Source organism: Anser anser (assembly GCF_964211835.1).
Source record: "Anser anser genome assembly, chromosome: W".
Lineage (NCBI taxonomy): Eukaryota > Metazoa > Chordata > Aves > Anseriformes > Anatidae > Anser > Anser anser.
Window position 1 is genome coordinate 12,167,445 of NC_139731.1, and position 25,253 is coordinate 12,192,697.

The window sequence follows — 25,253 nt, forward strand, 5'->3', positions numbered from 1 at the left end:
CACTTCAGAGCCCCAGCCAGCAATGGCTGTGAAGAGACGAGGCCCAAAGTCCCTAGCAGGGTTGACAGCGTAGCCAGAGTTGAAGCCCATGGAGGTTCCAATAACAAGGACAACAAAGCCAACTGTGAAAGCTTCCAGACCCGTGGGGACAGGGTTGTTGTAGGGATCCACAATAGCCAAGATGCAAACAATCAGGGAGGCAGTGCCAATGAACTGGGAAGGGAGGGGAAAAAAAAAAAGAAAATTTATTCCAGGCCAATCTTTTAACCAAGTTACTTAACTCCTCTGAAGTTCCATGGTTTTAGGACTCATTCTTGTACTGGGTCTGGCTGGGATGTTAACTTTCCCTGCAGCAGCCCATACAGTGCTGTGCTCTGCACTCATAGCTAGAACAGCACTGGTATCACACCAGTGTTGTGTCTGCTGCTGAGCAGTGCTGGCACAGCATCAGGACTCTCTCTAACCCTCCCAGAGTCAGCAGGCTGGGGGTGGGCAAAAAGTGAGAAAGGAATATCATCAGGGCAGCTGACCTAAACCAACCAAAGGGATATTCCATACCATATGTCACACTCAGCAATAAAAGGTGGGAAAAGGAAGAAGAGTGGAGGGGTGGGCTCTCGTTGCAAAAACATCTGTCCTCCCGAACAACCGCTACATGCATTGAGGCCCTGCTTCAAGGACGTGGTCAAGCATCGCTCATTTGTGGGAAGTAGAGAGTAATTTCTTTCCTCTGCACTTCCACACAGCCTTTACTTGTTGTTTTTTCCCCTTCAGTTAAATTGTTTAATTAGTACTATTTTTAATTAAAGGGAAAAATAATTATTAAGGAAAATTATCCTTATCTCAACCCGTGAGTTGTTTCTTTCCTTTACTTCTTCCCCTCCTCTTCTGAGGAGAAGTGAGAGGGCAGTTGGGGTGGAATTCAGCTGCTTAGCAAGGTAAAACCACCACAATTCTCTAAAGAGCTGCACTAAGTCATCCCATGGCATTATCAGACAGCATCCCATTGGGATCATTGGGACATCATTGGGACAATAGAGCTCACTCCTTCTAGCAGCTAACAAGCTCCATCACACCTACACCTTTTTCCCTACTCACAGGAGAGCTATGAACAACCATCCAAGCAGCCAAAAGCAGCTGAAGACATCTTCCTGAACCTGCTTCCAAGCTGCCACAGCTGAGCAGCTGCTCTGCCTTTGTGGTTGGTGGCAACTTAAGGGAGTGTGATAAATTAGCGGGTGTTTGTTCATTGTCTTTAAAAGGAATTCAGAGAATCTGCTGAGAAGATAAGGTTTTGCAATTTACAACCTTGTTAAGGGGAAGACTAAGCAAGTAGATAGTGGGGAGGGGGTGTTGGATAAACGTCCTTGGTAAAACAAAGACTCTGTGAAATACTGTTTGCCGCTTTACTACCCTTGAACACGAGCACAACGCATGATCATTGAAAGAAACAGAACGACCCCCAACAACGAACTGCGCAGCTTCAGAAGGTTCAACAAGTCCTGACAAGCCGAAACTTGGATACTATAAAACGGCGACACTGAAAAGGGAAAGTTGTGTGCTGTGATGGAGCGGAGACTCCCCAGCCGCCCAGCGCTGTTTTGCTTGTACCTGCTTACTTAATTAATAAATTATCTTCGACCAGAAAATTGCGTGGTCTCGCTTATAACAAATTTGGTGCCGTGACTCGGATTCGAACCAAGGTTGCTGCGGGACTGATAGGGGAGGCATCATCTATATAAAGAAGGAAGAGACTAAGAGTCCCCAACGGGTGGGACCAAATCAGAAACTGTCGGGGAATGTTTTGAGGATTCAGCCTACACAAGCTTTTAGAATGCTAACTCCTAATAGCCCTAAACCACTGGAGGTTGCTAATTGTCCTGGTTCCAGTTAGGACAGAGTTAAGTAGCTCATAGTAGCTGGTAGGGTGCTATGTTTTGGATTAGGATGAGAAGAGCGCTGATAACATGCTGATGTTTTAATTGTTGCAGAGCAGTGTTTACACCAGGCCAAGGACTTTTCGGCTTCTTGCTCTGTCCTGCCAGCGAGCAGGCTGGGGGTGCAGCAGGAGCTGGGAGGGGACAGACCCAGGACAGCTGACCCAAACTGGCCAAAGGGGTATTCCATACCATCTGACGTCATGCTAAACAATATATAGGGGTGGCTGGCCGGGGTGGGGGGCCGGCTGCTCGGGAATAGGCTGGGCATCGGTCAGCGGGTGGTGAGCAATTGCATTGTGCATCACTTGTTTTCTTACACATTATTATTGTTAATACTATTACCATTATCACTATTATTATTATTATTGTTATTATTATTTTCCTGTCTTAATAAACTGTCTTTATCTCAACTCACAGGCTTCACTTTCCCGTTTCTCTCCCCCATCCCAGAGAGGGAGGGGGGAGGGTGAGCGAACGGCTGTGTGGTGTTTAGCTGCCAGCCGGGTTAAACCACAACAGTCCTTTTGGCGCCCAACGTGGGGCCCGAAGGGTTGAGATATCGACAAATCTGACCAGAGTGTGTTAAACTAAAATTGGTATAAGTATTGGACCTGCTTAATAGTTGCTAGTCACGATGTTGATTGCCTTAATCTCCAGTCTGCTGTACCTGTATTCCAAATTGAGTTTTATGGTGCGTTACTTTCTGTATGTGCTCCCTGTTGCACTGTTTATCCTTTCCGGGCCCTGGTTTAAGATTGTTATGGTACTGTGCGGGGTAGCAATGGCTTATGAAATGATGAGATATCTGGTCACGACTTTAACCTGGTATTTGTACTCAGCACTGACATCGACTCTATACTTTGGAACCCATATCTCGGAAACTATTAGCAATTACACCTATTGCCTGTTTTCGTTAGGGAGCCAATCTGTGAAGGGGACAGGGGAAGACATGTTTCCCTACCTGTTCACTCTCCCTTTCTCCTTCACCACCACCCTCTTATCCCCCGAGTTAGTTACGGTGGTTCTCCGAGATGTTGAATATCCTTGGGATACTCAGACCAGCCTGCTCTTGTTGTTATGTCTCCTGAATGCGCTTCAGATTTTGTGGAGGGTTAAACAACTACTTAGGAATCTCATCCGGAGATCTGTCTTGAGGCGGGATAGCTGCGAGTGGCAGGGAGTGTGGGAGGATATGGGCAGGTTTCTAGAGCAGTGGTCACCTCCAGTGTTTTGGACATTCACCCCTGAACAACTGCAAAATCCTAAAAAGCTGGCAGAATGCTTGAAAAAAAGGTGTCATGACTCTGGCAGTTCCAAAGTGACACAAATCACTGTAGCGTGCTGGGGTCTGGCTTGTGCCTATCGAGCTGCAATTGATGCTACTAGCAACCTAGCTCCAGCTCCTGCAGCCGCTCCAGCTCCTGCAGCCGCTCCAGCTCCTGCAGCCGCTCCAGTTCCAGCTCCTGCAGCTACTCCAGCTCCAGCTCCTGCAGCCGCTCCAGCTCCTGCAGCCGTTCCAGTTCCAGCTCCTGCAGCCGCTCCAGCTCCTGCAGCCGTTCCGGCTCCTGCAGCCGCTCCAGCTCCAGCCCCTGCAGCCACTCCAGCTCCAGCTCCTGCAGCCGCTCCAGCTCCTGCAGCCGCTCCAGCCCCTGCAGCCACTCCAGCTCCAGCTCCTGCAGCCGCTCCAGCTCCAGCTCCAGCTCCTGCAGCCGTTCCGGCTCCTGCAGCCGCTCCAGCTCCAGCCCCTGCAGCCGCTCCAGCTCCAGCCCCTGCAGCCGCTCCAGCTCCTGCAGCTGCCCCAGCTCGTGCAGCTGCTCCCACTCCTGTGGCTGGGTCAGAGAAACGAGCTGTAGCAGTGCAAGTTGACCCCGCAGAGGGTATTCCAACCCCTGTGGCAGACCCTGCGTCTGGGTCAGAGAAACGAGCTGTAGCAGTGCAAGTTGACCCCGCAGAGGGTATTCCAACCCCTGTGGCAGACCCTGTGGCTGGGTCAGAGAAACGAGCTGTAGCAGTGCAAGTTGCCCCTGTAGACAAGGTGAAAAAATGGTATAGAGGCTCAGGTCGTTTAAAACGCAGACAGTCTTCTGCTAAGTCTGGGCGTAGTGAAGACGAGGCTGGGCCATCAAAGGTGCAGGAGACTGAAGATGAGGATGAGGATGGCGAAAAATCAACAGTAACTACCCGGACTCCATACCAGCCATCAAAGGTGCAGGAGACTGAAGATGAGGATGAGGATGTCGGAAAATCAACAGTAACTACCCGGACTCTACACCGGCCATCAAAGGTGCAGAAGACTGAAGATGAGGATGAGGATGTCGAAAAATCAACAGTAATTACCCGGACTCTATACCAGCGTGAGCTACGAGATGTGCGAAAAGATTTTGGTCGCTGTATAGGTGAGCAGCTTGTCACCTGGCTGCTCCGGTGCTGGGACACGGGAGCCAATTATGTGGAATTGGAGGGCAAGGAAGCCAGGCGGCTGGGATCCCTTGCTAGGGACGCATGCATTGACAAAGCAATTGGAGATGGAGCACAATCTCGCAGCCTCTGGAGGCGTCTCCTGTCAGCTGTGAAGGAAAGGTATCTCTTCAAGGAAGAACTTGTATGTTTACCAAGCAAATGGACCACCATGGAGAAGGGAATTCAGTACCTGAGGGAATTGGCCGTACGGGAAGTAATTTATAAGGACCTAGACGACGCACAAACATCCGCAGATCCAGATGCAGTCCGGTGTACACTACCCATGTGGCGGAAGTTTGTACAGAGTGCCCCATCATCATATGCCAGCTCATTGGCAATGCTAGCCTGGAAAACGGAGGAGAATCCCACAGTGAATGAAGTGACTAAAATACTCCGGCAGTACGAAGGAAATCTCTCCTCTTCCCTAAAGGCCTGTGTCTCAGCTGTGGAGAAACTCTCTGAAGAGGTCCACCAACTTAAAGAGAATTTATCTTCCCCTCCACCTGAACGCACCAGTGTCCACCAGCTAAAAGAGAATGCTTTAGAGAAACTTTCTGAAAAGATCCACCAACTTGAAGAAAGATTATCTTCCCCTTCACCTGAACGAACCAGTGTCCACCAGCTAAAAGAGAATGCTTTGGAGAAACTTTCTGAAAAGATCCACCAACTTGAAGAAAGATTATCTTCCCCTTCACCTGAACGAACTAGTGTCCACCAGCTAAAAGAGAATACCTTGGAGAAACTTTCTGAAGAGATCCACCAACTTAAAGAGAGTTTATTTTCCTCCCCACCTGTACAAACCAGTGTCTCAGCTATTAGGGGTAAACGTTCATCTATGCAAGGAAGACAATATGGTGGGCACACACACCGCGCCACCCTGTGGTTTTACCTACGTGACCATGGAGAGGACATGAGAAAATGGGATGGAAAATCTACTGCGACCCTAGAGGCACGGGTACGTGAATTGCAAAGGAAAACAATTGGGAAAAAGGAGTTCTCTGAAAGGTTTGCTGCTCCAACTTCCAGCAGGCAGTCCTTTAAACACAGAAATGAAGATTCTGACCAGGACTAGAGGGGCCCTGCCTCCAGCCAGGGGGAGGAAAGGGACAATCGAGTTTATTGGACTGTGTGGATTCGATGGCCTGGCACGTCAGACGCACAGAAGTATAAGGCTTTGGTAGACACCGGTGCACAATGTACTCTAATGCCATCAAGCTATAAAGGGCCAGAGCCCATCTGTATTTATGGTGTGACGGGGGGATCCCAGCAGTTAACTGTATTGGAGGCTGAAGTGAGTCTAACCGGTAATGAGTGGCAAAAGCACCGTATTGTGACTGGCCCAGATGCTCCGTGCATCCTTGGCATAGACTATCTTAGAAGAGGATATTTCAAGGACCCAAAAGGGTTCCGCTGGGCTTTTGGCATAGCTGCCTTGGAGACAGAGGACATTAAACAGTTGTCTACCTTGCCTGGTCTCTCAGAGGACCCTTCTGTTGTGGGGTTGCTGAGGGTTGAAGAACAGCAAGTGCCGATCGCTACCACAACTGTGCACCGGCGGCAATATCGCACCAACCGAGACTCCCTGAGTCCCATCCATAAGCTAATTCGTCAACTGGAGAGCCAAGGAGTGATCAGCAAGACTCATTCACCTTTTAATAGTCCCATATGGCCAGTGCAAAAGTCTAATGGTGAGTGGAGACTAACAGTGGACTATCGTGGCCTGAACGAAGTCACGCCACCACTGAGTGCTGCAGTGCCGGACATGCTAGAACTCCAGTATGAACTGGAATCAAAGGCAGCCAAGTGGTATGCCACAATTGATATCGCTAATGCATTTTTCTCCATCCCTCTAGCAGCACAGTGCAGGCCACAGTTTGCTTTCACTTGGAGGGGAGTCCAATATACTTGGAATCGGCTGCCCCAGGGGTGGAAACACAGCCCTACCATTTGCCATGGACTGATCCAGTCTGCGCTGGAGCAGGGGGAAGCTCCTGAACACCTGCAGTACATCGATGACATCATTGTGTGGGGTGACACTGCAGAAGAAGTTTTCGAGAAAGGGAAGAAAATAGTCCAAATCCTTCTGAAGGCTGGTTTTGCCATAAAACAGAATAAAGTTAAAGGACCTGCACGAGAGATCCAGTTTTTAGGAATAAAATGGCAAGATGGACGCCGTCAAATCCCAATGGATGTGATCAACAAAATAACAGCTATGTCTCCACCAACTAGCAAAAAAGAAACACAAACTTTCCTAGGTGTCGTGGGGTTTTGGAGAATGCATATTCCAAATTACAGTCTGATTGTAAACCCGCTCTACCAAGTAACCCGTAAGAAGAATGCTTTTGAATGGGGCCCTGAGCAACGACAAGCCTTTGAACAAATTAAGCAGGAAATAGTTCATGCAGTAGCCCTCGGGCCAGTCCGAACAGGACCAGATGTAAAGAATGTGCTCTACACCGCAGCCGGAGAGAATGGTCCCACCTGGAGCCTCTGGCAGAAAGAACCTGGGGAAACTCGAGGTCGACCCCTGGGGTTTTGGAGTCGGGGATACAGAGGATCTGAAGCCCGCTATACTCCAACTGAAAAGGAGATATTGGCAGCATATGAAGGAGTTCGATCTGCTTCGGAAGTGGTCGGTACTGAAGCGCAGCTCCTCCTGGCACCCCGACTGCCGGTACTAGGCTGGATGTTCAAAGGAAGGGTCCCCTCTACGCATCATGCAACTGATGCTACATGGAGCAAGTGGGTTGCACTGATTACTCAGCGGGCTCGAATAGGAAACCCCAGTCGCCCAGGAATCTTGGAGGTGATTATGGACTGGCCAGAAGGCAAATACTTTGGGATATCACCAGAGGAGGAGGTGGTTCGTGCTGAAGAAGCCCCCCTGTACAACAAGCTACCAGAAAATGAGAAGAAATATGCCTTATTCACTGACGGGTCCTGTCGTATTGTGGGAAAGCATCGGAGATGGAAAGCTGCTGTATGGAGTCCTACACGACGAGTTGCAGAAGCTGCTGAGGGAGAAGGTGAATCGAGTCAGTTTGCAGAAGTAAAAGCCATTCAGCTGGCTTTAGATATTGCTGAACGAGAAAAGTGGCCAGTTCTCTATCTCTATACTGATTCATGGATGGTAGCAAATGCCCTGTGGGGGTGGTTACAGCAATGGAAGCAGAACAACTGGCAGCGCAGGGGCAAGCCCATCTGGGCTGCGGCATTGTGGCAAGATATTGCTGCCCGGGTAGAGAACCTGGTTGTAAAGGTACGCCATGTAGATGCTCATGTGCCCAAGAATCGGGCTACTGAAGAACACCAAAACAACCAGCAGGTGGATCAGGCTGCTAAGATTGAAGTGGCTCAGGTGGACCTGGACTGGCAACATAAAGGTGAATTATTTATAGCCCGATGGGCCCATGACACCTCAGGCCATCAAGGTAGAGATGCAACCTACAGATGGGCTCGTGATCGAGGGGTGGACCTGACCATGGACACTACAGCACAGGTTATTCATGACTGTGAAACATGTGCTGCAATCAAGCAAGCCAAACGGTCAAAACCTCTTTGGTATGGAGGACGATGGCTGAAATATAAATATGGAGAGGCCTGGCAGATTGATTACATCACACTCCCTCAAACCCGCAACAGCAAGCGCCACGTACTTACAATGGTGGAAGCAACCACCGGATGGCTGGAAACATATCCTGTGCCCCATGCCACCGCCCGGAACACTATCCTGGGCCTTGAAAAGCAAGTCTTATGGCGACATGGCACCCCAGAGAGAATTGAGTCAGACAACGGGACTCATTTCCGAAACAACCTTATAGACACTTGGGCCAAAGAACATGGTATTGAGTGGGTGTATCACATCCCCTATCATGCACCAGCCTCTGGAAAAGTTGAACGATACAATGGACTGTTGAAGACTACACTGAAAGCAATGGGTGCTGGGACATTCAAAAATTGGGATACACATTTGGCAAAGGCCACCTGGTTAGTCAATACCAGGGGATCTGCCAACCGAGCTGGACCTGCCCAATCAAACCTGTTACGCACTGTAGAAGGGGATAAAGTTCCTGTAGTGCACGTAAGAAACATGCTGGGTAAAACAGTCTGGGCTACTCCTGCCTCAGGAAAAGGCAAACCCATTCGTGGAATTGCTTTTGCTCAGGGACCTGGATGCACTTGGTGGGTAATGCAAAAGAATGGGGAGGTCCGGTGTGTACCTCAAGGGGATTTGATACTGGGTGAGAATAGCCCATGAGTTGAATTGTAGTATGTTAATTATTATATAATAATGTATGTCATCACTACCATGATTGCTATATATCATAGATGAAAATGGTGATTAATTAGAATGTATTGGAAAGAGTGTAACCTGAGCATGACATAAATGGTATGGAATAAGGGGTGGATATCTGTCCTGGTTCCAGTTAGGACAGAGTTAAGTAGCTCATAGTAGCTGGTAGGGTGCTATGTTTTGGATTAGGATGAGAAGAGCGCTGATAACATGCTGATGTTTTAATTGTTGCAGAGCAGTGTTTACACCAGGCCAAGGACTTTTCGGCTTCTTGCTCTGTCCTGCCAGCGAGCAGGCTGGGGGTGCAGCAGGAGCTGGGAGGGGACAGACCCAGGACAGCTGACCCAAACTGGCCAAAGGGGTATTCCATACCATCTGACGTCATGCTAAACAATATATAGGGGTGGCTGGCCGGGGTGGGGGGCCGGCTGCTCGGGAATAGGCTGGGCATCGGTCAGCGGGTGGTGAGCAATTGCATTGTGCATCACTTGTTTTCTTACACATTATTATTGTTAATACTATTACCATTATCACTATTATTATTATTATTGTTATTATTATTTTCCTGTCTTAATAAACTGTCTTTATCTCAACTCACAGGCTTCACTTTCCCATTTCTCTCCCCCATCCCAGAGAGGGAGGGGGGAGGGTGAGCGAACGGCTGTGTGGTGTTTAGCTGCCAGCCGGGTTAAACCACAACACTAATAAATCAGTAAACTCGGAGTACGGGATTAGAAATGAAGGGGTGACCGGGAATAACATATGGAGAATCATGAATGCTAGTTATCAGTTGTTGAATCAAACAAATCCAGACGTGCCTAGACCTTGCTGGTTATGTCTTGATATAAGGCCCCCATATTACGATGCCATTGGGGATCTGGGAGAGACCACCCGTTCAAACGAAACCGATCCCCCACAATGCAATTGGGGAAGGGATGTAGGAATAACGTTAACGGAAGTAACTGGGAATGGCAGATGCGTAGGCACGGTCCCTGGTGAGAAGTTCCATTTATGCAATATTACAGAAAATGTTACACAATTAGACAAAGAAAAATGGTTAATACCAGCAGATAACACCAGATGGGTATGTTCGTCTCTGGGGGTAACTCCATGCTTATCTTTGAAATTGTTCAACTCGTCTCATGATTTCTGTGTACAGGTAGTAATTATCCCAAGGATTCTTTACCATTCTGAGGAGTATATGTACATCCAACATGCTATGGCAAAAAACCACTTAAGGAAGAGAGAGCCTATTACGGCTGTTACTTTAGCCACTCTGATGATTCTGGGGGCTGCAGGAGCCGGAACTGGAATTACCTCTCTGGTAAAACAAAGCCAAGAATTTACATCTTTACGCATTGCTGTAGATGAGGATTTGGCCCGTATCGAGCAATCTATATCAGCTTTAGAGAAATCTGTGCGATCCTTATCTGAAGTAGTACTATAAAATCGTAGGGGATTAGATCTGATTTTTCTACAACAAGGAGGACTGTGTGCAGCCCTACGAGAGGAGTGTTGTGTATATGCTGATCATACTGGAGTGGTAAGGGATACAATGACTAAATTGAGAGAAGGGCTAGAAAAACGAAAAAGGGAGAATGAAGCCCACCAAAACTGGTACAAATCCTGGTTTAATTACTCGCCTTGGCTCACTACACTGCTATCAGCTATAGCAGGACCTTTGTTGCTGCTCATATTTACACTAACTTTTGGACCATGTATATTCAATCGAGTAATCACGATTGTAAAAAACCGATTAGAGGCAGCTCACCTTATGCTTGTGTGTGCGAAATATGAATCTCTTGAACAGGAGGAGGATGACGCAGAAACTTTAATATTGAGCAAACAAGTGCTTCAAAAATTCATCAATGAACAAAATATGTTAGAAAAAGAAAAAGGAGGGATTGTGATAAATTAGCGGGTGTTTGTTCATTGTCTTTAAAAGGAATTCAGAGAATCTGCTGAGAAGATAAGGTTTTGCAATTTACGACCTTGTTAAGGGGAAGACTAAGCAAGTAGATAGTGGGGAGGGGGTGTTGGATAAACGTCCTTGGTAAAACAAAGACTCTGTGAAATACTGTTTGCCGCTTTACTACCCTTGAACACGAGCACAACGCATGATCATTGAAAGAAACAGAAGGAACTGCGCAGCTTCAGAAGATTCAACAAGTCCTGACAAGCCAAAACTTGGATACTATAAAACGGCGACACTGAAAAGGGAAAGTTGCGTGCTGTGATGGAGCGGAGACTCCCCAGCCGCCCAGCACTGTTTTGCTTGTACCTGCTTACTTAATAAATTATCTTCGACCAGAAAATTGCATGGTCTCGCTTATAACAGGGAGGAGACAGACCCCTCCACCACCAGCCAGCACCCCACACCCACTTGACCTCCAGGTTGTGCAACAGCCACAGTAGTGCAATGGGAGCGAGGAAGAGACATCCTTCAGGAGCTGAGACCAAGTAATGTCATTTTCACTGGTGTCCTGGCAAGCATTGGGACTAACACTGGTTAGTCACTTTAAGACAAGCTTTCTTGCTTTAAGTCTTTCTAGCTCTGACCTTCCTACAGGCTAGCAAGGGACCAATACAGCAAGGGTTTCGAAGCCAATCTATCTCGTCTTGAAGTTGCAATTCATTCTCTAACCAAATGAGAGGCCCAGAACCATCCCAAAAGATACCTCTTCAAATTCTGGCATCCTCCCAGCACCCTCTTACCTAGTCAAAGAATCCATTCACAACATTCAGATGCTGAGATGGGTAGGTGGCAAAGATACCAGCAGTGGCATTCTGTCCCATTACATACAGCTGGTTGTTACCAAAAGCCCAGATGGCATCTGGAGGTGGGGAAAAGGCACCAGAGTTAGAGCCCAAAAACAAAACACTAATCCAAATCCTAATTCCCCCCCCCCCCACAATGTGCCTAAACACCTGTGGTGCTACAGAAGTCATAAGATATTGTTATGGATCTGATCTGCAGCAAATATGATTTGGGCTAATCTTGCACCTTCCTCTAAACCAATATGCAATTACTTTCACCTCTTGGGGCTGTCCTATAGAGCAGTTGGCCCTTCACCTACTGCTGTATAGAAGCTGGATAACTACCCTAAGCACATTCTATAGGTTCCCTCTGTGGTCAGTTAAGAGGAAAATAGATGCTCAACCCTGTTTTAGGCAGCTAGTTAGGATAGGGTTAGTTCTCTTCTGCAGATAATCTGACTTCAGCCCACCAACTACTGGAACACTGTTTTAGCTCTAACACCCATTAAATCCTGAGCAATGGTAAGTGCTGATTGCTTTTACTTGTTTATGTTACAGAATTACAGCAGTACTGTTTTGTTTGGAATTAGCAGCATGTTGTGGTTTAACCCGGCTGGCAGCTAAACACCACACAGCCGTTCGCTCACCCTCCCCCCTCCCTCTCTGGGATGGGGGAGAGAAACGGGAAAGTGAAGCCGGTGAGTTGAGATAAAGACAGTTTATTAAGACAGGAATATAATAATAACAATAATAATAATAATAGTGATAATGATAATAGTATTAATAATAATAATGTGTAAGAAAACAAGTGATGCACAATGCAATTGCTCACCACCCGCTGACCGATGCCCAGCCTATCCCCGAGCAGCCGGCCCCCCACCCCAGCCAGCCACCCCTATATATTGTTTAGCATGACGTCAGATGGTATGGAATACCCCTTTGGCCAGTTTGGGTCAGCTGTCCTGGGTCTGTCCCCTCCCAGCTCCTGCTGCACCCCCAGCCTGCTCGCTGGCAGGACAGAGCGAGAAGCCGAAAAGTCCTTGGCCTGGTGTAAACACTGCTCTGCAACAATTAAAACATCAGCATGTTATCAGCGCTCTTCTCATCCTAATCCAAAACATAGCACCCTACCAGCTACTAGGAGGGAAAATTAACTCTGTCCTAACTGGAACCAAGACACAGCATTAAACCTTTTCCTGATCAGCACAAAGAGTGTTTAGTTCTTGTCCACTGAATATTGTTGTATCAAGGAGCACCATGACAGAGGAATAGACTTATGAGGAACTGGATTTTTGGGATGTTTTCCAGGACATACAGTCATCCTGATAAGGGCTTAAGAGCTGCCAAAGCTGCTAGAAGTCTGATTGTCTCACACTAGCATCCAGACAATGCAGAAAAAAAAATCAGGTGAAGTTTATCTTTTTTTCTTTTTTTTAACAAGAAGGATAAAATGGCTCTGGAACAATGCTCAGATTGAAAGTCTCTATTACTACTAGCATTTCATCAACATTTTTGGAAGATACGTTTTAATCTGGATAATAGATGTGTGTGCACACACTATCTGCACATACCATAGTAGAGCCCAAAGACTATGCCAGCTCCCAGGAAAGCCCCAAGAGTCTGGGACAGGGCATAAATTGGTAGCTTGATCCAGGGCTCCCGGGCCAAGAAACACATGGCAAAAGTGACAGCAGGGTTCAGGTGTCCACCTGCAGAAAGACTGGAGATTAGTGCACTTTTGCAAGCAGAACTTGGGTCCCAGAGATGAGTCAAGGCACACCAGTCTCCATACCAGTGCCACACAGGAAACGTGCAGCCATCTAGGACTACACACCAGTTGCCACAAGTGAATTCCAGCCCACACAAAGTCACAACATACCTGACACTTGTCCTGAGATCAAAATGCCAAGCATCACAGCAAAGCCAAAGGCCAGGTTAACAGTCAGGAAGCCTCCATGAGTCCCTCTGCTGAACACAATCTGTGCAACAGAGCCACAGCCAAACAGCTGGGGGGAAAAAAAAAGATTGAAGTTACCCTCTGTTTCACATCAGGGCCAGTTGCTGACTGACACCCTTGACTGCTCTGCTTACACCACTGAAGGCTTTGAGTCATGGGTGAGCTGTAAAGCTTCAACCCTCAGTTGTCATAACCAGCAACAGCAAGGAAGGAGAAAGGACACAAGGCAAGCCTAGCACCTGGCTAGAGGAACTGAAGCAAGGAACAAAAAATCTGAAGAAAGATCAGCCCATAGCTCACATCTCTAAGAGACTGAATATCTTTATCCAAACATCTCAATTTAAGGCAGCTAAAGGTAGGCAAGAAGAATCAGTGAGACAGCACCCTGAACCAAGGTATTTGCAGTACAACTTGTTCACACAAGGGAACTGGGCACCTTACTGTTAAAAATGGCTAATAATAGTCTGACCCAGTAGCACATAGATTAGCAGGGCACTATTTTGCTATTGCCTGAAAATAAAGACATGGCTGAAGTCATGATCAGCCTGGCATTCACAGACACTCCTTCAAGCAGCCCTGGCTGAGGGATTGGGGCTGCCTCCCTGAGCTGAGCTACCTGCAGTTGTCCCAAACCCAAGGCATGCTCCCTGCTGTGGGCACTTGGAGCACAGCCCACACCACCCCAAGCCAGCCACATCCCTCCTATAGCAAAATTATGTAGGAAAGGACTGGAACAACACAGCTGGCCTGTCTCTACAGTACCAACATGCATCAAGTACTTTGGACAACAAAAGTTATTTCTGTTGGGTGATAAGGGGTATTGCCTAATAGCTAAAGGAAGCACATGCTCATGTTCAAAGACATTTGCTCAAGATGTGTGATCCTTATGTTCCCAACCACATCCAAAAGCCATGCTTCCTATGGCCTGGGTTGTTAAGGGTGAGCAGTTTCCCCAGGTGGTTCAGTTCATCGCTCATCCTGCTGGATTGCTTCTGCCTGGCCAAGTCTTTCCACTACCTACCATGTACTTTAAGGGGCCCTAGTCCTGACCTTCTCTTTGCTTGTACCTTCCACTGACTCTACTTGAACTGATTCTCAGTGTGTACCAGGGATTACTTACTCACAGGCAGCATCTGCTCTTAGGGGATAAGCCACCAAATAGGCACTGGGAGACAGGGGTGGATCTCTTCACCTCTCCTGCCAACACTGGACATGCTGTTGAGCAACACAATTCCAAGGAAGGGCAAAGCCAAAACACAGCTAACTCATCCCCCTGATAACTGATGAATTACTAACAAAGCAAACACTGCACTCAGCCTTCTGGGAAAGGGGTGGCCAGATAGTCTGGAGGCGAACTCACAAGGTGGACACTGTACACAGGTACCTCCTGACAAGAAGCCAGGTCCCCAACACAGGATTTTGTTTAGAAAGAACAAAGGAACCTGCAGAACTTGTTAGTTAACAGGAGGTGACATCCAGCACTGCTCTCTACTGGGTAGAATCAGAACAGCCCCTCCAATGTCCTAACCCCAAGATTCCCAACTGGAAAGCCACGGCAGAGAAGACACCCAGCTGAAGGCAGAAGGGATGAGTCTTGTTTGTTGTGCAGCAAACAGCCATCACTCCCAGCCATGTCCAAGCTGCTGAGGGGAATGTAGCTCCAACTGAACAAATAAATACTGGCTAATGGCCAGGGTGACATCTGTTCTTTCTCTTACCCCAGAGGAGCCCCTGAACACTTCAGACAGAAGTTTCAACAGAGTATTTGGCCATGGTGTTCACCTCTAAGGCCACACAGCAAGCACATCAGTCTGACCAGAGAGGGATGAGCCCACAAAAAGCTGCAGTGGGCACCTGAGTTTGGCAGGATTGGCCCCAGTTTATTCCTGTTGATGAAGGTATTTGTTATTCACACTGAAAGAACTGGTAGCTCATTAGCCACAGAAACCACAAAGTAAAAATTCTCCACCCTGTCATCTACCACCTCATCTACCCACAAAGGTCTTGTCTCAACCTGAAGGAATTCCAGCTCTGCCATTTCTCAAGAGGTTATTCCCCATCCTCCTCCTTAAAAATCGCTCTCCAGCTTTTCTGCAGAAAAAAGTCTATGGGCCATGCAAGAACACCTCCAGGCCACTCCACAGAAGCATTACAACTATTTATCAGATGAGCCCTGAGCACTGTTTGGCTTAATTCAGCATAACAACAGAAAACCTAACCCTAAGCAGATTTAAAAAAAAAAGGTGATATTTATGAACAAGTTTGAACTTTGATATGCTTGTGTGCAATTCCATGCCCTACCAATGAAGTCCTTTAAAACGTGAACACATTCTTATACGTGACATCCATCAATGGCACTTGAACTTTAGTAATCCATTCAAATCATGCTTATCCCTGCTCCTGTGGCAAGTGGTTTTACATTATAGCATCTGGTACAATCCAGCAGCACTCAGCATCAGCCAGTGGTACACCTTCACAAGTCAGGTGCAGGGGTAGCCTTGACACAAGTTGTATCACACAGTTTTGTCTGGAGGGATGCAGCTTAATGATTACATTTACAGACACAGAAGTTAAAATAACTATCACCATGTATGTGCAAAATACATGTTTACCTGGAGTGGGACTTTCTGCACCTTTATACATCTGAGTTATATGATGAGTCTGATCTGGTCATCTTGAATTCCCCCCCACACTCAATGGAGAGAAATTGCAACATCTGAAAGGAAACCCATCCTCCCAAGATGAGCAGCCACACCAAGTAGTTCGATCTAGCGTCTCATTTCTCTCTGCTGATGTAGTCAGCACTCCAGGCAGCCAACTCTGACTTTCCTAAGTCTGGGCAGAACAAACCCCCACTACCACAATGACACTTTTTCCTTTTGATATACTCTTTCAAGACTCTAAAGAAGCATCAGTGACAGTAACAGCACCTGGAGCACATACTGTCACTATGGTCTGCCATGCTGCTCAAAGGGACAGAATTCAGACAAAGTTTACAACTCAGATTTTGTCATGATCCACTTTTCCAAATCTTTGCCCTGCCAGCTGCCCATCATTTTGTTGTGGTAGTGACAAAACTTAATCACACCATTTCCACTTCCCCTATTTGTTAGTTTTCCCTCTAATTCCCCAAGCTATAAAATATGGGATACCCTCACCATGTATTTTATTTTATTATTATTATTATTTTTTTTTTTTTTTTAAAGTTTGAAGTCTCCTTTTTCCAATACATAGGAGTTCAGGAGCAGCTAGTTTGAGATGAAAGGCAGAGAATGTCAAATAAAAAGCAAGTCAGCACTTTTTTTTTTTAAATGGATGAATGCTTTAAGTTCACACAGTGGATGTAAAAGTCCTTAGTCAATATTAGACCACTATGGTCAGGAGATAGCAGTGCACACCCAAGGGAAGATCACTCTCAGGATTTTAATAACTGCTGCCACCACGCTGATTTTAAATTACTAGAAAACATCCCAACCAACAGAAACCCAGGTTAGTCCCCCACATGGCAGGGTGTGCAGCAGTCAGCTGTTATATCTCCATGAGTCACTAGGCAAGTTCAAAAGCAATTTTTTAAGTGCTAATAAAATGATTGCAACAAGCCATTACTCTGATGTATTAAAGCTACTCTCCTAGGAAGTGAGGTCGCTGCCCCCATTACACCAGGATAATGGAAGTCAGCTCCCTAATTTCATCTCACTGGCTCAGGCAGATCTAATGGTTTCACTGCCAGCAGGGAGGCTTCTCCCTCACAAGCTTGAGGGAGAACACAACTCCTTGCACTGCAGAAAATGAACAGAAGCCCACCATGTTCTGCAGAGAGTTCAAAGGTGAAAGGGTTAAGAGACTCCAGGGGCTGCACAAGGGAGGGGACAGCCAGAAGCAGCAACTAATAACAATATAACAGGAATAGTAGCAAGTTGCTGGGTTTGTCACACTGGGTGACAAACACTCCATCTTCTCCCTGGCTAGAGACAAAAAAAAGGCCTGGAGTTAGTCAGAGCTGGTATGAAAATCTTGGAGGACAAAAAAAATAATAAAATGTTGAAAGAGCTAATGAAGAAGCGAGGCCACCTGGGTTCACAGAGAGCTCTTGTGCAAAGCAGTTCTGTAGGTGAACTTAGGAGGGTAGTGCCCAGCGCTCCCCTGCACAGCAGTCAGGTTCCCTCCCTCACTTGCCCTCTCTCTCCTTTGTCAGTGCTCTTTCACATCTCCAGGTACAACACAAAAGGCCTGGATGCATTTGCACTTGAACTTCAGACAGACTGATCTCTAAATCAAGATGGGAAAGTTTTGTTGGCATAGCCCAGGAGGAGTGGTATTGCCCAAGCTGCAACTCTCCTCTTCAGCTAGCAAACAAACCAGGAATTAGGCAAGGATCCCACTCTAAGTCCACCCTAATCACCTTGGTGGATGGGAAAGGTTGCTCAGCCCTCACTGCCCTCTGGTTAGGTGGGGAAGATGACAGAAGGGCAGTCAAACCCAGGGGATACTCTGAAGGAAGGGAACCTGAGCTACTGATGAAAGATTTTAAGTATCAGAGACCCCTTTCTTCATATCAGAGGGGAACTCAAAACCTAGGACTTTCCCAAAGTCCTCCCCAAGGAGGAAGAGCTCTCACTACAGCCAGTTTAAAGCCACCTCCCAACTCCTTCCCTGCAGCTCAATGTGAGACTGAGTTAATACAGTGCAAACCCCAAACATGGCCTCTTGCTGCCCTTCCCATGTATCGGGACCAGCTGGGTGGATCTGAAGGCAGATCCATCTCCAGCATCCACAGACCTTCCTCAATTCCACAGCCCACACAGCCAGAGGGGACCTCTACAAGCCACAGGGACAGTGCAAAGAGCACCACTTACGCCCTTCCTCAAAATCTCTCTCAAACAAACAGATGGGTCATCATTTAGAGTTTGCAAAGCAGGGGAGAAACATCAGATCCCAGTCTGGCTTCTTGTCCAGCACAGCTGTAGCCAGCCTAGGCAGAAACAGCCCAGCAGGGAAGAGCAGAGGTGGATGGTCTGTAATGTTACAACTCTTTTCATCACCAGCTGTCTCAGAGCCAGGTGGGGCAGCAGGACTTGAGAGATAAGGAGTCTGAGGGGAGCTGTGCCATACACACATCATGTGCTACGATAACGCTGCTCAGAGATGGAGAGAGACTGCTCTCAGCACACACCAACAAAAAAAAAGGCAAAAAAGAGCAGCCATCAGTGGAGGATTTGGGCATTAGTGAGGAAACTTGTTACTTTAGCTTGTTTCCCACACACTGAAGCAAGAACACATTCTGATATCCCTGATGTCCCTTGGATCAGGAGGCTTCAGCTCTTAGAAAGACCTGAGTTTCCGGTGGGGTTTTGCTCACAGAGTTGGGCATTGCTGGGGGAAAGCTGCATCCCACCAAGTGATGTTTTCAAAAGAAAGATTTCCACTCCCTTTTAAATCCTACCAAAACAAATATAATAATAAAAACTCCAAGTGCTACAAGCTGGCTTTAAGAAAATTGGCACAAATCAAGTAAGCGACACTAGAAATTGCTGTGCCACCCCAGATGGCTGCAGCACAAGCACAGACTTTAAGCTTTGCACTGCCAACAGTTAATGATCACCTTGATCATCCCAACCACTTTGGTATTTTGGTTTCTGTGGTCTACAGCACACTCATATCCCAAAAAGCTCCCACTTGGCCACAAAGCCAGGACAGCCCGACTGAAAAGCAATTAGGAATAGTTTTGTTCTTTCCTCATGCCTCAACAGCAGTGAATCATAGTTAGCCCAACTTGGGAAAATCAGTTACAGCAGCAAGTTACTTCTCTTGCAAATATAAAAATCTAACAGAGCCACCTTTGGTATTTATAGCCAGCAGAGCAAAGCAAACAGACCCAGCCTTTAAGGAAAGCACAGAGACCTGCCACTGGAAATCTCGCTTCAGCGAGTTGCTACAGCAATAACACAAATAGCAAGTCACTCAGAAAATGCCTTCAGCATTTGCATTGCTTAACCACTGCCAGCAAGGGGTGCTTCCGACACAGCTATAAAGTTCAAACCTAATGTACCATTCAGAAAGTATATTTTGAAGGGGGAGGGTCATCTTAATTATCAAAGGAAACAGAATCAACATTGCCATTCCTGTAGCAGGAGGGAAACCAGGCACAGACTGCAACTCCGTTGTGCAAGGTGCTGTGCGCAGAGGAAGCTGCTTGCAAGTTGACAGCACCTCACCTTTGCGCTGTTCAGGGTTTGGCTGCTTAGCTGGACTATTTTTCTCTTTTTTAAAAAAAGGCACTTTTTTTTTTAGGTAATGGTCTGCTACCTTTACAACCTCTTTTAAAGAGAGCAAGAATCAAGCACCAGGTCGATTCTTACCAGCAAAGATACTTTGCAGGGGTCTGAAATGGTTTTGCTCTAGAAGAGCTTTAGAGAGTTACAGTTATGCAAGTGAGAGGGAGGAGAGAAGCTGAAGCCATGCCAATACCTACAGTGGGACAAGTTTTACATTACACAGTGCAATCTCAAGTAAGCTGCAAACTTTAAACATTCTCACTCCCTTTGGGCTCAGGAAGTTGACTTCAGTGTGAATAGTACCAAGCCTTAAATCCATCCTCAATATTGCTCAGTTTCAATATATTCATGTTCAGTCAATACCATCTCCTGTGAATGGATCCCATGGCCTTCCTCAGGTATTTATTCTCTGAAGCCCATAACAGATTCTTACTGGGCTCAGATGCAGATAAATGCATTCACACCCAGCTCAGCCTGCTGGCAGGGCAGGCAGCAAGAACTATCGTGGGATACAAATGCTCATTTTCCCTCCAGACAGAATCCAGATCTCTGTCCTGGGATTATGCAGCTTAAACCACTATTCAGGTCCTCTAAAGGGGGGGAAAAAGTCAATTTCAAGGCCCTTTCTGTTTCACGCAGCTGATAAGAGACGCACAGGAATCTGGGTGGTAGGGAACAAGAAAAAAAGTGATTTTTCTTATTAAAAGAAACAAAATCTCAAAGTTGCACTTCATTAACAGAATAATAGACTAGGACAGCTCCAAGGGATTCATGGATTCATTTCCCCCTTTGCATACCCTGTTTCTGCCTGCTGACAACCAGGCAGCGTTTGCCATGCCTGGGATTTTACCATTTCTCCCACCACCTGCCCCATTTTCTCCCATACGGGCGCAGAGCTCCCACAGCCTTCTGTCCTCTGCATGAGAGACACAGAAGATCCCAGGTCACTCCTACAAGATTTGTGTGCACACACTAAAACACAATAAATGTGGTGCTCCCAGGGGCAGTCCCTGGCTGAGGGGCACTCATTTTGGAAGCTGGTTATGAGTTTGGACCAAACCTTTCCATGCTCTGAGCACATCCCGACTCCTCTCCGCCTCACAGCAGCAACGCTGTAGGGACAAGTTGTAGCAGATGGAAGAAAGAATAACATTTTTTTCAACCACAAGCCCTTCTGAAAACTCACATCCACATGGCTAAAGGCTTGCCTCATTTCTCCATCAATACTAACTTGGCTAGCAGTAGACATAATTCCTCTTCACAAACACTACCTTGCTTCTATCCTGAGACTAACTGCAGCAACATCAGTGATTCACAAACAGCAGCTTTCTGCTAGTTACTTTCCTATTATCTTCTACACACCTTCACAGAATCACAGAATTGTCTAGGTTGGAAGAGACCTCTAAGATCATCTAGTCCAACCTCTGTCCTAACACTAACAAGTCCTCCACTAAACCATATCACTAAGGGCTACATCTAAACGTCTTTTAAAGACCTCCAGGGATGGTGACTCAACCACTTCCCTGGGCAGTCCATTCCAATGCCTAACAACCCTTTCAGTAAAGAAGTTCTTCCTAACATCCAACCTAAACCTCCCCTGGCACAACTTTAGCCCATTCCCCCTCGTCCTGTCACCAGGCATGTGGGAGAATAGACCAACCCCCACCTCTCTACAGCCTCCTTTAAGGTACCTATAGAGAGCGATAAGGACGCCCCTGAGCCTCCTCTTCTCCAGGCTAAACAACCCCAGCTCCCTCAGCCGATCCTCTTAAGCCTTGTTCTCCAGACCCCTGACCAGCTTCATTGCCCTTCTCTGGACTCTCTCGAGCACCTCCATGTCCTTCCTGTAGCGAGGGGCCCAAAAGTGAACACAGTACTCGAGGTGCGGCCTCACCAGAGCTGAGTACAGGGGGACAATCACTTCCCTAGACCTGCTGGCCACGCTGCTTCTTACACAAGCCATGATGCTCTTGGCCTTCTTGGCCACCTGAGCACACTGCTGGCTCATATTCAGCTGCCTATCAACCAATACTCCCAGGTCCTTCTCTGCCAGGCAACTTTCCAATCACTCATCTCCCAGCCTGTGGCACTGCTTGGGGTTGTTACGCCCCAGGTGCAGGACCCGGCACTTGGCCTTGTTGAACTTCATACAGTTGGCCTCAGCCCATCGGTCCAGATCCTCCTGCAGAGCCTTCCTTCCCTCGAGCAGATTGACACACGCACCTAACTTGGTGTCGTCTGCAAACTTACTGAGGGTGCACTCGATCCCCTCATCCAGGTCATCGATAAAGATATTAAAGAGGACTGGCCCCAGTACTGAGCCCTGGGGGACTCCACTAGTGACCGGCCTCCAACTGGATTTGACTCCATTCACGACGACTCTTTGGGCCCGGCCATCCAGCCAGTTTTTAACCCAACGAAGCGTACACCAGTCCAAGCCATGAGCAGCCAGTTTCTTGAGGAGAATGCTGTGGGAAACGGTGTCAAAAGCCTTACTGAAGTCAAGGTAGACCACATCCACAGCCTTCCCCTCATCCACCAAGCGCATCACTTGGTCATAGAAGGAGATCAGGTTCGTCAAGCAGGACCTGCCCTTCATAAACCCATGCTGACTGGGCCTGATCGCCTGCTTGCCCTGCAAGTGCCGCGTGATGACACTCAAGATAATCTGCTCCATGAGCTTCCCTGGCACTGAGGTCAAACTAACAGGCCTATAGTTCCCCGGGTCTACCCTCCGGCCCTTCTTGTAGATGGGCGTCATGTTTGCTAGCTGCCAGTCGACTGGGACCTCCCCCGATAGCCAGGACTGCCGATAAATGATGGAAAGCGGCTTGGCCAGCTCTTCCACCAGTTCTCTCAGTACCCTCGGGTGGATCCCATCCAGCCCCATCGAGTTGCGTACATCCAAGTGCTGTAGCAGGTCACCAACTATTTCCTCATGGATAGTGAGGGCCACATCCTGTTCCCCATCCCCTTCCACCAGCTCAGGGTACTGGGTATCCAGAGAACAACCGGTATTGCCGCTAAAGACTGAGGCAAAGGCGGCATTAAGCACCTCAGCCTTTTCCTCATCCCTTGTAACTAAGTTTCCCCCCGCATCCAGTAAAGGATGGAGATTCTCCTTAGTCCTCCTTTTTGTGTTGATGTATTTGTAAGAACGTTTTCTGTTATCTTTAACGGCAGTAGCCAGATTGAGCTCCAGATGAGCTTTGGCCTTTCTAATTTTGTCCCTGCACAGCCTCGCAACATCCTTATAGTCCTCTTGAGTAGCCCACCCTCTTTTCCAAAGATTATAAACCCTCCTTTTTCTCCTAAGCTCGAGCCACAACTCTGTTCAGCCAGGCCGGTCTTCTTCCGCGCCGGCTCGTCTTTGGGCACATGGGGACGGACCGCTCCTGAGCCATTAAGATTTCCTTCTTGAAGAGCGCCCAGCGTTCCTGGACTCCTCTGCCCTTCAGAACCACCTCCCAAGGGACTCTGCCAACCAGTGTCCTGAACAGCTCAAAGTCAGCCCTCCGGAAGTCCAAGACAGCAGTTTTACTGGTCCCCTTCCTGACTTCGCCAAGAATAGAGAACTGAACCATTTTGTGGTCACTCTGCCCAAGACAGCTCCCGACCACCACATCTCCCACCAGTCCATCACTGTTTGTGAACAGAAGGTCTAGCGGGGCACCTCCCCTGGTAGGCTCTCTAACCAGCTGCATCAGGAAGCTTCCACACTCTCCAGAAGCCTCTTATACTGCTTCCTCTGAGCTTTGTTGTGCTTCCAGGATATGTCTGGGAAGTTGAAGTCCCCCATGAGAACAAGCGCTGACGATTTCGCAACTTCTGCCAGCTGCCTGTAGAACTCCTCATCTGTCTCCTCATCCTGGTTCGGTGGTCTATAACAGACCCCCACCAGGATGCTTGCCTTGTTGGCCTTCTAGCTGATCCTAACCCATAGGGACTCAACCTTATCATTCCCAGCCTCGAGTTCCTCAACATCAAAACACTCTCTAATATAGAGAGCCACACCACCACCCCTTCTGTGCTGCCTGTCCCTTCTGAAGAGCCTATAGCCAGACATTGCAGCACTCCAGTCATGAGAGTGGTCCCACCACGTTTCCGTGATGGCAACCAAGTCATAGCCTTCCCACTGCACGATGGCTTCCAGCTCCTCTTGTTTGTTACCCATGCTGCATGCATTAGTGTAGACGCACTTCAGCTGGGCCATTGCCTTCTCCCCCGGCCTTGCCATTGTTCCCCCTGTTACAGCTCCAACAAGCCTAATTTCAGCCCCATCCCCCTTCTTTCCTTCTTTTCTAGTATCCTTACTAGGAAAGGTTTCCTTACCTTAATCCAAGTAACCCTTCCCTAAGGAACCAGTAGATTTGCAAGTCACCAGAGCTGGGTCATTCTGGAGATAAAGCCATTGCACTATGCAAAGCTGCTTTCTTTCTAGGAGTATTAACATTTTATGGTAGCATTTATCCTCCCACACCAGATTCAGTAGTCCCCTCTTCCTCATCAGAAAAGTACATGCTATGAAAGCATAAGACACTGTGTCAGACCCTCTGTTGTCCCCAAGAGGGCAGGCAGCTTCATCATGCCTTCCCCTGCTTTCAGCCCCTCCAACTATCAGTTTTTTCCCCAAACAACCCTGCTATCAGTTACAGCAAGAGGTAAGCCTGCTGTCACTCCACAGAAGCCTGGAGGACTGCTCTGGATCCCCACCACTTCAGATGAAGTTTGCCTTCTACCTCAAAGATATCCACCCCACTTTATTCCTCATACCCCATCCCTTTGGGAACCAAGTACTACACAAGCAGAAAAGTTTGGTTGCCTTTCAGCACTTAAAAAAATACATGGAGCAACAGCTCAGCACTGCCACACACATGATCAGCTGCCAGCAAAGGCTGTCATGACATCATGCAGTTCCACTGATAAGGCTTGAGAGACCTGCAGCAGAAAAAAATACTGCAGCACTAAGTTCTGGCTTATTCATAGAATGTACAAAGAAAAGAAAACAAGGAAAAAGCTTTCACTGCCCAGGTGATAATAGTTGTACTATTTCAGTGCCAAGAAAACATTCCAGAGCAGAGAGGGAAATGAAGCTTTGCACAATCTCCAGGAAAACTCCTGCTCTTACACAGAGCCTTCTCTGCTCCCTGCGCTCCACAGCACTGGAGCTGGGCTCATCCACGGGACAAATCCCAGCAGCAGCACAGCCCCTTTGCCAGGACAATGCCCCCCTCACCCCAACACAGACTCACCACCAAGATCAGCATCCCCGAGCACTCAGCCAGAGCTTGTCGTGCTAATTTATTTCTGATCCTCAGGTGCTCCTCAATAGTAGCAAGAACATCCTTTTGCGCCCCCCCCCATCACAGCAAAGATACCTTTCCAGCAGTATCAGGAAACATCAGGTAACACAGCCTCAGCAAGGTTTCTTCCCCAACAGAGCTGCCTTTGCTTATAAATAAGTTTACGATGCCTGACACACCTCCCAGTGACCACACCCCTTCCAGCCTCTTCAAAACCCTTTTTTCTCCTCCTTTTCAGCATGAGACAGACCAAGCTGTTTTCTTCAC

At 47.6% G+C, this 25,253-nt stretch overlaps 1 protein-coding gene across 1 annotated transcript; it reads right to left on the reverse strand.

Annotated features, from left to right (window-relative positions):
* LOC310888763 (aquaporin-3-like) lies at nt 1-25,034 on the reverse strand (the record flags this gene model as incomplete). The annotated part of the gene is made up of 5 exons (XM_083815831.1): nt 1-213; nt 11,410-11,528; nt 13,023-13,160; nt 13,331-13,457; nt 24,936-25,034. Coding segments are annotated over 4 exons (483 nt in total), but the record flags the coding sequence as incomplete, so codon positions are not given.
* Between the last annotated feature and the right edge of the window lie 219 nt (nt 25,035-25,253).